The 12,801-nt window shown below is 37.8% G+C and overlaps 1 protein-coding gene across 4 annotated transcripts in view; it reads right to left on the bottom strand.

The window, feature by feature from the left end:
- The window catches only part of atp8a1 (ATPase phospholipid transporting 8A1), a 148,746-nt gene that overhangs the window by 42,196 nt on the left and 93,749 nt on the right, over nucleotides 1-12,801 (bottom strand). For all 4 annotated transcript variants that reach the window (XM_051918399.1, XM_051918398.1, XM_051918397.1 and 1 more), the window contains 3 exons: nucleotides 11,590-11,654; nucleotides 4,625-4,797; nucleotides 1,461-1,644 (listed from right to left, as the gene is read on the bottom strand). In XM_051918399.1, the coding sequence (XP_051774359.1) occupies nucleotides 1,461-1,644; nucleotides 4,625-4,797; nucleotides 11,590-11,654 (422 nt within the window). The remainder of the gene's footprint in view (nucleotides 1-1,460; nucleotides 1,645-4,624; nucleotides 4,798-11,589; nucleotides 11,655-12,801) is intronic.

Below are 12,801 nucleotides of genomic sequence, written 5' to 3'. Positions count from 1 at the left end.
CGAATTAGTGATTCGGATCTCCTATCAAATGGTTAAACTGCTGAAATCACGTGACTCTGGCGCTCCGAACCACTGATTTGAAACAAAAGATTCGCAAAGCTTCGGAGCAGTGTTTTGAAATCGGCCATCACTAGATATTGTTGACAAGTCGTTATTTTGTTTTTTTGGCGCACAAAAAGTATTCTCGTTGCTTTATTATATTAAGGTAGAACCACCGTACTCACATGAACTGTTTTAAATGTTTTTAGTACCTTTATGTATCTTGAGAGGTTCAGTGGCTTTGCTCTCAATAGTGACCTCATTGAGCCATCGGATTTCATCAAAAATATCTTCATTTGTGTTCTGAAGATGAACGAAGGTCTTAGGGGTGCAGAACGACATGAGGGTGAGTCATTAATGACAGAATTTTCATTTTTGTATTTAATATTTAAACGCTTAGTTTTCTTAGTATTCTGCTCAAGCTGTGTAGATATGTAGTTTTATATTTATTAAATTTTAATTATAATATTTTTTATTTATTGTACACACAATAGTAGTAGTAGTAGTAAATAGCAGACCACAATGTACTGTATGTTTAAGATCTTAATCTAGTTTAACAATTGATGAGAAGCAGCATTGTGCGAAGCCTTACAGTGCAAAACAACACTGGATTTAAGATGATGCACGCATACTTGCTGACAGTAGTGTACATAAAAGTTTGACGTCTGATCCAGTACATATCATATGAGCCATTTTGCTGGAAGGCAGTTCAGGTGACTTTCTATGAACCTACCCGCATTCCCCACCACCTCCACCCGCCTCTACCTACAATACGATGAGGGCACTTAAGAAAAGACAAGATGCTTTCTTGAGTAATCCGATGCATGAGGCCAGTGAACGGACGGCTCGGGGCAGTAAAGAAAAACAAGTGTGAGGAGGGATGTTTCCATGAACTGCACAAAACAATGTGAGACGAGGGAAAGAGATCGAGAGCGATGTTGACAGTGATCCGCGACACCTGAGCTCTTCTTTTGGAAAACGCACAATGAAGATTATGCTCTATCAAAATCTGTGAATTACAAAACATCTTTTTAATTAAGTTTACATAAGAAGGACAGGTCTCGTTTCACAGAGAACACTCCAGCTATGTAAACTGACCTGACCGACCCGTTTTGCTATCTCAAGACTGCAGAATCTATGAGCCGTGGGTTTTAAACTTTCAACCTAGATACACAATCTAGAACCAGATTCATTTTCTGGGAGGCGCACTGTAGTGACATGAGACAGAAGTATTAGTTTACACAGGGAACTGATAATGGCTTCAGTTTTAGAAGCATTTACATTTTCTTTGTAATTTATTTCTTAATAATTTATAATTTTTCAGTAATTTAAAATGATTGTCATTTTTGGCAGTCAGTTATTTAATTTACTCACTCTTATTCTTTCTTCCTGCAGGCAAGTGTAATTTGATGGTTTCTCACCTGTGCAATAGAGTAGTCTGATGAGTTGGCAGCCTGCAGTCCTTCATTTCCAGAGATGCCAACACCCACATGGGCGGTCTGGATCATGCCCACATCATTGGCTCCATCGCCAATAGCCAGAGTGATCACTTTCACCTGTTTCTTTACCATCTCAACCACCTCAGACTTCTGCAGAGGCGAAACCCTGGGGAAAAAAAACAAAAAAAACAATTTGTAATCTTTGCTCTAATGCGGACCATTGTTGAAACATTTGTTTTAACATTTCTCTACGGCTGAAATTTATATTTTATACATCACAAGGAAAAAGATGAGAGATTTATAGCATAACTGCATTTTTGCAATGGTGCCTTTACAGAGGGATCTGAGGCAATTTTTCTTGTTGCCAATTATTAGTGCTGACAACCATTTGATTTCTTGGCCGTGTGTTGTGACCTCAACAGCTGTGGTCACATCTCAACTTCATATGATGAATTTGTCTCTTCAAAAAGAAAGGTTAAAAGAGGACCACAAACTATCACACTAAAATTCACTGCTCAAATAGTAAATTAAAATGACTGGCACTTGAAAGTATCGCTTCTGCTTACCATTTAGAAACATTCCCATCATTGTCTTTTGAAAGAAAAATACAACCCTTTTTTTGTCTTAAAAAAAGAAAGAAAATAACTGTTTTCTATTTGAATATATATATTTATTCAAGTGATAGCAAAGCTGAATTTTCATCAGCCATTAATTCAGTCTTCAGTGTCACATGAGCCTTCAGAAATCATTCTAATGCCAATTTGGTGCTCAAGAAACATTTCTTATCATCACCGTTAAACAGTTGTGCTGCTTAATATTTCGGTGGGAACCAAGACACATTTTCAGTTTTCATGTTTAGGATTCTTTGATGAATAGAAAGTTCAAAAGAACAGTATTTATTTGAAATAGAAACGTACAAGTAAAGTCTTTATTTGCACTTTCAAATGGATCTTTGCTGAATAAAAGTACTTTATTCATTAAAAAAAATAGTAGTGTATGTCCTATTATTTCATTTGTGACAGATTTTTAAAATAACACTCTGATTCAAACTGATTTACTAATGAGTAATTTGACCATTTTGTGCGATGGTGTGAGTAGCTACGTTTACATGGACACTTCTTCCTTCAAACTGAATGAATTCGTTCCAATTGATGAATCCGAACGTAGTGTTTACATGAACGCGCGTTTATGTCACAAGCTTCTGATCGGATTTAATCTTTTGACATGCGCTTACAGCACAAATACACAGTTTCCCGCTGTTGTTGTTATCCTGCTCCACTTCACAGATGACGAGTGAAAAGAATTTCAGAATGACAGGACACTCACTTATGACACTTTATTCAATGGGAAGAACAGCTCGTTCCGTGAGTCACACGTTATTACGCTATTTCTGCGTCATTGCACATGCACAGTACTCTCCAGTTTCGGTTTTCAACCCGATCAGGTGTTTACCTCTCGACTGGATTACAAAAGGAATAAACTACCCCTCACAATCCGAATGAAATTATAATCAGATTTGGCCAATTCATTCCAATTGACATGGTTACATGCGACTTTTTCCATTCCAACTGTACTACATACCGATTACAATCGGATTATTAGGGTCCATGTAAACGCAGCTAGTGATTCAGTCAAAAAAAAAAAAAAAAGTTTTACATAAATTCTGGACATGAGTAATTTCCAGCTTAAATATTTTAGAGAAACCAGAAAACAAGAAAAATGTCTATTTACTATAGAAAGACATTTCCAGAACTTATTCATTTTCCAGGCCTGGAAAAGAGAAGTTGGATATTTCCAGGTTTTCTTGAGTGTGGGAAAATGGACTGTCTATAATATTTAGAGAAAGATGAATCCACACCTTAAAAAATGCCCAAACTGGGCTAATCTGCATTTCACATGATCAGAATTCCTGACCTTTAAAAAACATATACAAACGCATTACAGCACTGCATCATCCGTGTCAGCAAATGAAATTAAGGTCTCGCTTTTGGCTAGAAAAGCTCCTCAGGGGTTTAACCCTGGCTTAACGTTCACAGGTCATCTTATAAGCAATGAATGTAGAGTGATGTAAGGCTCTCCAGTGAACCGGAGATTGCTGCCGATATAGCAGGAGACCTCTAGAGTCAGTTTAACGTTTATTCATCTACAGGCACAAATCTGTTCTCCACAGGACACCGTGTGGCTGTTCGTATGTGTGTGTGTAGTTAGCGAAAGCAGAGCGGATATTACATCAAGCATTGCATAATGGCTGTGGCACCTGTGGTGTGCGTTGTTTCTGGAAATTGACACTGATTTTTGGCAGTTCCTTGTCACGCTCAATTGGTTACTCATATGTTTCTTTCTCTGTGTAGCGTTTTTTTGGAATGGTTCATTCTAGTCTGCTAACACACAGTTTAACTTTTGTGAATATCTGACAGACATTCTGACTACAATCTACTGTTATAAAAAAATAACACTCATTAGTAAATTGCTGCTTTGAGAGCTAGTATAATTATGTTTATTGGGAAGGTTGTGACCTAAAGGGAAGGTAATTTGTTTCTTAAACAGCACAGCGCCATTTGCCTGTAACTGTCTGCCAGTCACTTGATGTTTTTGTAAGATCAGAAAAATAGCCAGAGATGCCGTCAGTTCCCTGGAGGGCAAAAAGGGTAAGATATTTACACCCACCTGTGAAACCGTAAAAATTTAAGCAGAGCATGACAGTATAACTTCCTGTGTATTTTGGTTCAACAATGGAAATACATTTAAAACAGCATCAGATTACAGTGAACATTTGTAATAATTAGACTCTTTCATTATAAAAATACTAAGCATAATTTCTCTACTTAGACCCTGGAAAAAAGACCTCCTGCATTCATTTGTAGCAATAGTTAAACTAGAAAATGTCTTTAAATTACTGGGTTTCAAATTTTTTGATGCCAAGGACTATCAAATACGATGATATTGGGAATTGGGAAATATAAAAGAGAAATATCAAATGAATTTAAATTTTTTTCTCTCAAATTTTTTATGGACCCCTTTTGTGGCCCCCATTTTGAAAACCCCTGTCTCAATGGATCTTTAAAATTTGTTGTAAGCATTTATGTTACTGTTAGTAAGTTATTGTGGCTGATTTTCCACAAATTCTCCAGGTACAGTTAACGTACCTGCAGCATATCACAGCCTTGCAAGAAAGAGCCAAATCCAGGAAATACTGGCGAGCCCCGAAAGTGAGGGCGTACTTCAGCGTCTTTCCATCTATGATGAGAGCGAAGTCATTTTCCTTGTGCAGAGCTTCTCCCAGAATGCCGCAGTGACGGCTAAGGGTCTCCCTGGTACCCTGCACACAAACATGTATGGAATAACATATTATATTGATAAACATTTCATGTGAAATGACATTACAATTGTATAACTGACTAAATCAGCTGGTATGTAAATATTTCTCTGAAAACCATGCGACTCAAAAGAATGAATTCATTATGAAAAGGATTTGTAATGCAATAAATCATAAAACTGTTCAGAGATGTCTGATGAGACACCACGCATGTACACTGGGATAATTTTACCCTTTTCCTTCAATGCCAAGGTAATCAATCCCAATAATAACATGGGATTTTGCATGCGGAGTACCAGACACTTTTGCACATGGGGTTTACGTCTGTTTATTGTCAATGCACAGGGCATCAAAGTGAGAACACACATATGGCACGCTTCATTACACAGAGAGAGCAAAGCCAAAGCTGGGTGTGATGGTTCGTTTGTTAGAACAAGGCCTTTCAATGGCCATGACCAGGAAACACAACAGCATGGGAATTTACCCCGAGCACTAGCAAAGCTGCAGACCTCCCTCTGCTCGCTCTCTCGTTTTATTAAAGCAATCGAAGAGAGTATACGTCTGGGTTTATGGGTTATTTTAAAGGAATGTCCTGTTCCAGCTGCATGGGCTCAAATCGGAAGCCAGGAATATTTCTGTGTGTTGATTAAACCTGGAAGATCTTAATCAACACTGACTGAGCCAAAGAAAAATTGGGAACTTTGACTTGACTGTTGTTTTATACTGAGTTTTAATAGCGAAAATTGTACTTTCAGCAGAAAATATACCTTGTAGTAAGAAGCTGTTATTGTAAGGATTCGGGATGTGTGGGAGGACACTTCTTTGTTTGGATTAGGTATGCTGCTGCATATAAATTTCCCATTAAAAAAAAAAAAAAAAAAAAAAACCACACAGCTCCTGCCTCTCATGTGCTGGAACAATAGAGCACTCATAAAATGATCCAAATTCCGGGAGTAGAGGAAACAACTCATATGGATCGCATTTCTGCACACAACTACTAAAAAGTGTTTTCCCCTATATAACCGTATCCAGTGTAGACAGCATCACTTTTTATAATGGGTTCTACTTGCTTTTGTCGTGTAGCGCTGCTTGCTACTGTTGTAGACATGGCGCAAGAGTCAATGTGAATCACTACACCAGAAATTCATCTTTCCTCAAAGAAGCTGGTCCCTGAGCATTGTGGGTAAACAAACTTAGGCATGTCTCTATCTGCAGCTCCTGTTCCACAGCTGTCCAACATGTTTTTAGCTTCACATTCCAACTCGGTGAAGACCATGAAACAAACAAGCCCTTCTGTATCCGATGGATAAAATAACGACTAATGAGAGGCAGTTTATGCAGAGCAGACAGGCACGAAGGCGGAACAATTCAAAAATATTTAAAATGTCTTACAAATAGCCTGGGATGTCAGAGTTAGGGCCTTTTACTCTATCATCCCCTTGTATACGCAGTAGAAATGCAAAGAAAATCTGACACTAAATCAAAACACTAAAAACTACAATAGTGAAAGATTGAGATATACTGCTGCTTTTAAATAAATACTAAATAAACAGCTGTTTTTGACAAAGATCTAAACCTTAAATTAGGCAGAAACTAAGTATCTAAGTTAAATACCCACTAACAGCTGATACATGATAAAACAAGACAAGGAGAGAATGTGAGAGAAGGTGTCTGCCATTTTCAGGGTCCGGTTGGGTTCATAACCCAAGCAGGGAGACCCCATTGTAGTTGTCAAACACTAAAAAGCTTCAGTGGAGATCAATGCTGATGATCGCTTCTGAATCTGAGAGAGACTGTGTGTACATGTGTGTTGAGGAGGGCAAATGCCTAAGGGTAGTGAGATTACACCTCGGGGACCAATCAGCATTCCCCTGGCATAACAAGACTCTGAAACCTAAGCTCAAAGGAAATATTTAGAGAGGGAAGCCAAGGGTTTAGAGAAAGAGAGAGAGAGAGAGAGAGAGAAGCCTCAGGTTTCAGAGAACAAGAGAGAAGTGCAGCTGTAAGAGCTTCTCTAGTATGTGGTGCCCATTCTGTAGGTGTCTTCATGTGTGTGTATATAAATAAGTCTCCAAAAGTATAAGATCAAATGATGAGATGGCTTATGAAGACTAATGAGAGGACAATGTCTCCATTTCCTCACAAGTCATCGCCATTTCCCAGTCTCCACTTAGGAAGCTCAGCTTAAACAGGCCTCTATGTTATGGCTGTGCGAGCAAACCAGATTCTGATGACTCAAGAGTGTTTGCTTTGCAAGTGGGCAAAAGGCATCAGAGCAATATACAGTACATCAGCACTTCCACACACTGCCAAGATCCAGCAGATAACGGCTGATTTAGACGCTTTAATAAACCTTTTACCGAGATGCCTGAACTCAAGCATGTGATATTGAACATTATAAACAAGGAGTGGAAGGACATATAGGCAGAGTTACATGTGTCATGCAATGAAGTAATGACAGATAGAAGACTGCAAGTGCATACATACACTCACATACGTATATAAATATGCCTAGACGGACAGCCACTTGCGCACTACTGCCTGACAGAATCGACTGTTCAGCTTTGGAAGAGAAAGAATACGGATGTAATATTTTGTTGATTTTAACAAGAAAAATGTCTTCTTTACAAGTAACGTTTATCAAAAAAGACTAACAGATTCAAGAATCTAAATGGCAGAAACTGCTCATCAGGGTTTTGACTTTGCTACAGAAGCCCAAAGAGGTCATGCATGTTTTTTGAGTGTATTGTTTTGTCATGATCAAGACTTATTCATATATTGCAGGGATGGGCAACTTTAGTCCTGGAGGGCCACTGTCCTGCAGAGTTTAGCTCCAAGACTCCAACCCTAATCAAACACATCTAAATAAGCTAATCAATGTCATCAGGATTACTAGAAAGCTACAGGCAGGTGATTTTTTTAATCAGAGTTAGAGGGTTGGAGCTAAACTCTGCAGGACAGTGACCCTCCAGTGCCAAAGTTACCCATCCTTGATAAACTGGATTTGGAAGTTATATATCATTAACAAAAGAAAAGAAAACTTTGTCAAAGTGGGTGCACGGGAGATCAGCAAAAAAAAAAAAAAAAAAAAAAAAAAAAGAAAGAAAGAAAAAAGAAAGAAAGAAAACAGCCACTGCAACAGCGTTCAAGTGCGTGAATATAGCGGTTGGTGCTCTGCCTTTATAAAGCAGCACCAAACGTCAATTCCACTGAACCGTTCTTCTTCAGACCGTTGACTTGTCACCGTCTGAACAAGCCCAACATAGAAGTTCGTCGCCATAGAAAAGCACCTCATCAGTAGACGGCATCACAAGCTGCTATTGTCCGGGCCAGCAAAAAGACGTACAAGAAGCTGAGCTTGTGAGGCGCTGTTAAAGAGCTCAGTGCAGACACTGATTATATATTGTTCAATTATGAATAATTCATGACATATTCATATAATTAGGCCTATTACATTAATTGACAATATTAAACTTTGCTTTTAAATTAAAATAAATATAATACATGCATAATATATATAGCTTTTAAACAGATTAAGCTTACATGTATTCTTTTGGGCTTTTTGTGAAACTATATTATTATTTGGTCTATTTGTTTAATTCACATGCATATATAGTCAGATATTTTCTTTCAGCTGCCTTCTCAAACTTTCACTGCATCAGTGTTTATTCCTGCTTTGTATTTTCATAACGATCTCTTAATCTTCGGAAGAGACATGAATTGCGCGGCTCTCTCGCGAGAAGTGAATCAAACTGACGTTCTCATTGTTCCGTGCGATTGGCTGTTTGCCGCACGTGTCACAATTTCAGGTGCATGCGCTTTGCAAACTGTGGATTAAACCTGAGTTGACGGAGAAAGTTTTTACCGAGCGTTGTGCAACAGTTAATCCTGATCTAAACCAGGTTGGATTTATCTGGATTTGTCAACTCCAAACCTACTCTGAAACTCAGAGTTTGTTCAACTAGCTTCATGCAACAGGCCACATATCTATTATTCTCTCTTACTGTTACATTTTTCAATGATTCAACGACATTACAAAATGATACTATTGCAGGTGTTTTTCTTTGCATGCTTTTCAATTTAAAAAATGTTTCCATTTTTTCAGTTTTTAGTGAAATTATTTGGTATTCAGAGGTGTGTGTGTCTTGTTATGTCCAGATCACAAGAAAATTAAATTGAGATCAAGAAAACTAAATTAAAAAATGAATTTGAGATTAAGAAAAGAACTTTGTTGTGATCACAAGAAAACTGTCAAGATAGAAAAAAAAAAAAAAAGAAAAAAAAACTTAAAGTTGAGATCACAACAAAATTGCGGTCAACAATACTTTGAGCACAAGAAAACTTTTGTTGAGATAAACTTTTTTAAATTTGAGATTAACTTTTTTTACGAGATCACAAGAAAATTAAATCGAGATCTTGAGAAAACAACTTCTAATGTTAAGAATTAATGAAAAACAAATTGTGTTAATGACAAAAAATAATTCTGCAAGCACAAATTCAGTGTGGGCCCGTCTACTAGCAACCAACAGTAAGCAACTTGTGACCTTCAGCGATTACATCCTGTGAACCACCTGTGGAGGAAGAGTAATCAACGATCATGAAACTAAATTACGACTGTATTGGTTCATGAAACTCACTAACATTATAAATAGACTTCAAGGGGAAAAAAATGAAATGCTACAAAGGCAAGAAAATGGTTCTTTTAAATTAAATTAAAAGACGCACTATGTGCTTTGTATGTAGTATTTTCACCCCTGTTTTTTTTTCCTCCTTTGTACTCTTCTACAATCTCTCCATTCTCTCGGCTTATCTGCACACTATAGCTCTCTTTCATCTGTGAGCAGCAGAAGGGACTGCGGTCTGCCACATATTTAATGTGATTATTGAGTTACTGTTCTTTGACCCATCCCAAAGTGCCTTGCATTTTCTTCCACTGACATAATGAACCCCCCTCTTACGTCCGGTGAAGACCTCAACCCCTCTCTCCAGGCCGGATGAGTGGGTTCCTTCATCCATCTTGTTTTTCTTAATATGTTAAATCTGTTAAACGCAAAAAACAAGAGAAGGACCGAGGGGAAGGGAGGTGGACTGTTTTCTCCTGCAATGTGAGAGCATAGCAAATCCCACCACTGCCGGACCTCTGAGCGCTCCGAGAATTCCTCCTTGTTTTCTTTTCGTGTGTTGTATAAGCATGTGCATATGCATGGGAGACCAGGCGCTGACATTTCAAATGGCGGCTGTCTGCTTTATGGAGCACGCCTCTTATTTCTCTCCCCTTTTTCTTTTGCTCCATCTATCACGATAAACGGGCGTTTGACAAACTGAGAGCCGTCCGTCATCGCCTAAACCCCACCCCCCTCGCAGCGGGACTGGGCCCACCCGATCAGGGGTTACGTTGCATGTGCGCAAGCTGCGTGAAATGGTTTCTAGAGCCCTTAACTTCCACAGACAACAGACAAGACCCTCCCTGCAGGGGCCAGCTGACCTGTAGGGTGTATGTGCGCGCGTTTCAAATGGTTTCCTTCTTTAAAAGCGGATGGCTTTCGGTTTCATAGTCAACAGAATAGATTCTCCCATCAGGGAGTTACTGGCCTGTACCGCGTGCATGTGTGTGTATATGAAAGAAGGTCCCAAACCTCTGTTCTAAGTACACGGCCCCTTCCCGTCTTTTAAACGGCTCCATGCGGTGCAACCACATCCCTCTCTTTCCTATAAGCTCTATTTGAACAACATATACAGTGGGTTCCCAAAGTCTATGACCATATTTCAAAATACATTATTTAGAATGTTGAAAATTTTAAAACAGAAATGTTATGACATAAAATGAACATTTTAAAGATTCTGCACTATTTCTAGACCAATCAAAATGTTGTTCTTGCTTCCAATGGACATCAAAATGATCTTTGGATCATCTCAAATCATGCTGGAGAATATAATTTGTAAAAAAAAAATTAAGTATTTGCCATTGTTCAAAAGTTTAGAGTCAGTAACATTTGTTTTTTGAAAAGTTTTTGAAAGTCTCTTTTGCTTACCAGGTCTGCATTTATTTGTTGAAAACTACAGGAAACGGTGATATTGTGAAATATTATTACAATTTACAATAATGGTTTCAATTTTAATATACCATCTATGGTACCATCTATATACCATCAGCCATTAATCCAGTCTTCAATGTCCCATAATTATTCAGAAATCATTCTAATATGCTGATTTGGTGCTTATGAATAATTTCCTATTATTATCCATGTTATATTATTAATACTGAAAACAGCTGTGCGCTTAATATTTTTGTGAAAACTGTGGTACTATTTTTCAGGAATCTTTATGGTCACTTTTGATAAATTTCATACATCTTTGATTAATAAAAGTATTAGTTTCTTAAAAGAAAATTACTGACCCAACTTTAGAACAGAAGTCTAATATAAAATAAACTATAATATTTATAATAACATAAGTTGCATTTTTCAATTAAAATTACACAAATGCAAAAAAAAAAAAAGAAAAAAAAAAGAAGCATTTTCAGTAGTGCTCCAGACTTTTGGGCCCCACTGTATCATTTTATTCCTCATTTTATTCCTTTCTTTCAGAGAAAAAGCGACAGAGAGCAAAGACAGATCTATAACTGTTCTGGAAGAGAGTTGCACTGGGAATTATGTCACATGCTTTGATGTGCGGGGGGCCCTGAAGTGATCCGTCAGCTGCCGTGTCTTCTCATCTCTTTTCAGAGCTTGCGTTATAAATGGTGACATGTAACTGGTTTTTCAAATAAACATACACCTCCGTCTCAATACTCACATCCAGGGTGTCCTCGTTTATCACCAGCAGGCCCATGTTCTTCGTGAGCAGTTTGCAAGAGTGTCCTTCAAGACAAAAAAAGAAAAAAGAAAACTCATTACTTAAACCTCTCACTAAGCCTGAAAACATATGGTATGTTTGCGGGGAAAGAACACCTCACTTGGCATTCGAACAAATGACAAATGGTTCGCCACAACGTAGTATTTTAGCAATACATCAACATTACAAAGATATGTGATGTGTAACCACAGCAACGGATGAAAGAAATGACTAATTGAGGAGTGAAAAGCACATATCGTGATTAAAGTTTACAGCAGACCTGAGTTTAAAACTCCCACATTGCATTGGTTTTAACATGCCTCTTCGCTGTTCGTATGAGATCACAACTGGAAGGCTGACAGTGGGCTCTCTCAGCCCGATAAAAAAGCACGGCATCCCATCATCCATCAGAAAGTGTCTAAACAACATAAAGGGCGGAACATGACGACTTGTGGTTTAATAGGTTACCGACAACTCAGTATTTAGGGTGTGATGTCCATGGCGAACAGTTGATGTGTGTGTGTGTGTGTGTGTGTGTGTGCGTGTTTTTAAGATGGTAAGAATCACTAGAACACTAGTGTTAAATAAAAGTTACTGTAAAAGACAAGAATAGTCCAAAAGCAGTAGTAGTAAATTGAATCAAGTAATTATGTATCGGATAGACCTGATGTCTACTGCCTACCAAGGCTACTGACTGACATATAGCAATAATAACTTAATCTTGGAAGCATCAATAAGACTGGGTTAGAAATTATAAATAAATTCATCAATGTTGCTGCTGTCATGGTCTTTACACCATGACATTATACCAGTCAAATTTCCCAATTTTCAAGTAATTTTTTTTTTTTTTTTTTAAATAAAAATGAACAAATATTAAAAATCATAACTTCAAAAACAAAAACCTCTGCTTGACAACTGAAGATCAAAAAAAAAAAAAAAAAAAAAAAAAACGTCCCATGTCCCACTTGTCCACTGATAGTGACATCTATAGACCATTTGGGTGTTTGCAAACAGTGATGATGTTTTTTGTGGGCGGAGCCTACCTGGTGGCAGAAAATGACAATTCTACAGTAGCAGTATATGCAAGCCAGGGAATAAAAGAACAAAAAAGAAAATTTCATGTTTACATATCTCACAGTTCTGAGAAGAAAAATGTGAATTCTGACAAACTCG

The sequence above is a fragment of the Ctenopharyngodon idella genome, chromosome 14 (genome assembly GCF_019924925.1).
Source record: "Ctenopharyngodon idella isolate HZGC_01 chromosome 14, HZGC01, whole genome shotgun sequence".
NCBI lineage: Eukaryota > Metazoa > Chordata > Actinopteri > Cypriniformes > Xenocyprididae > Ctenopharyngodon > Ctenopharyngodon idella.
This window is presented reverse-complemented; position numbering and strand designations above follow the sequence as displayed.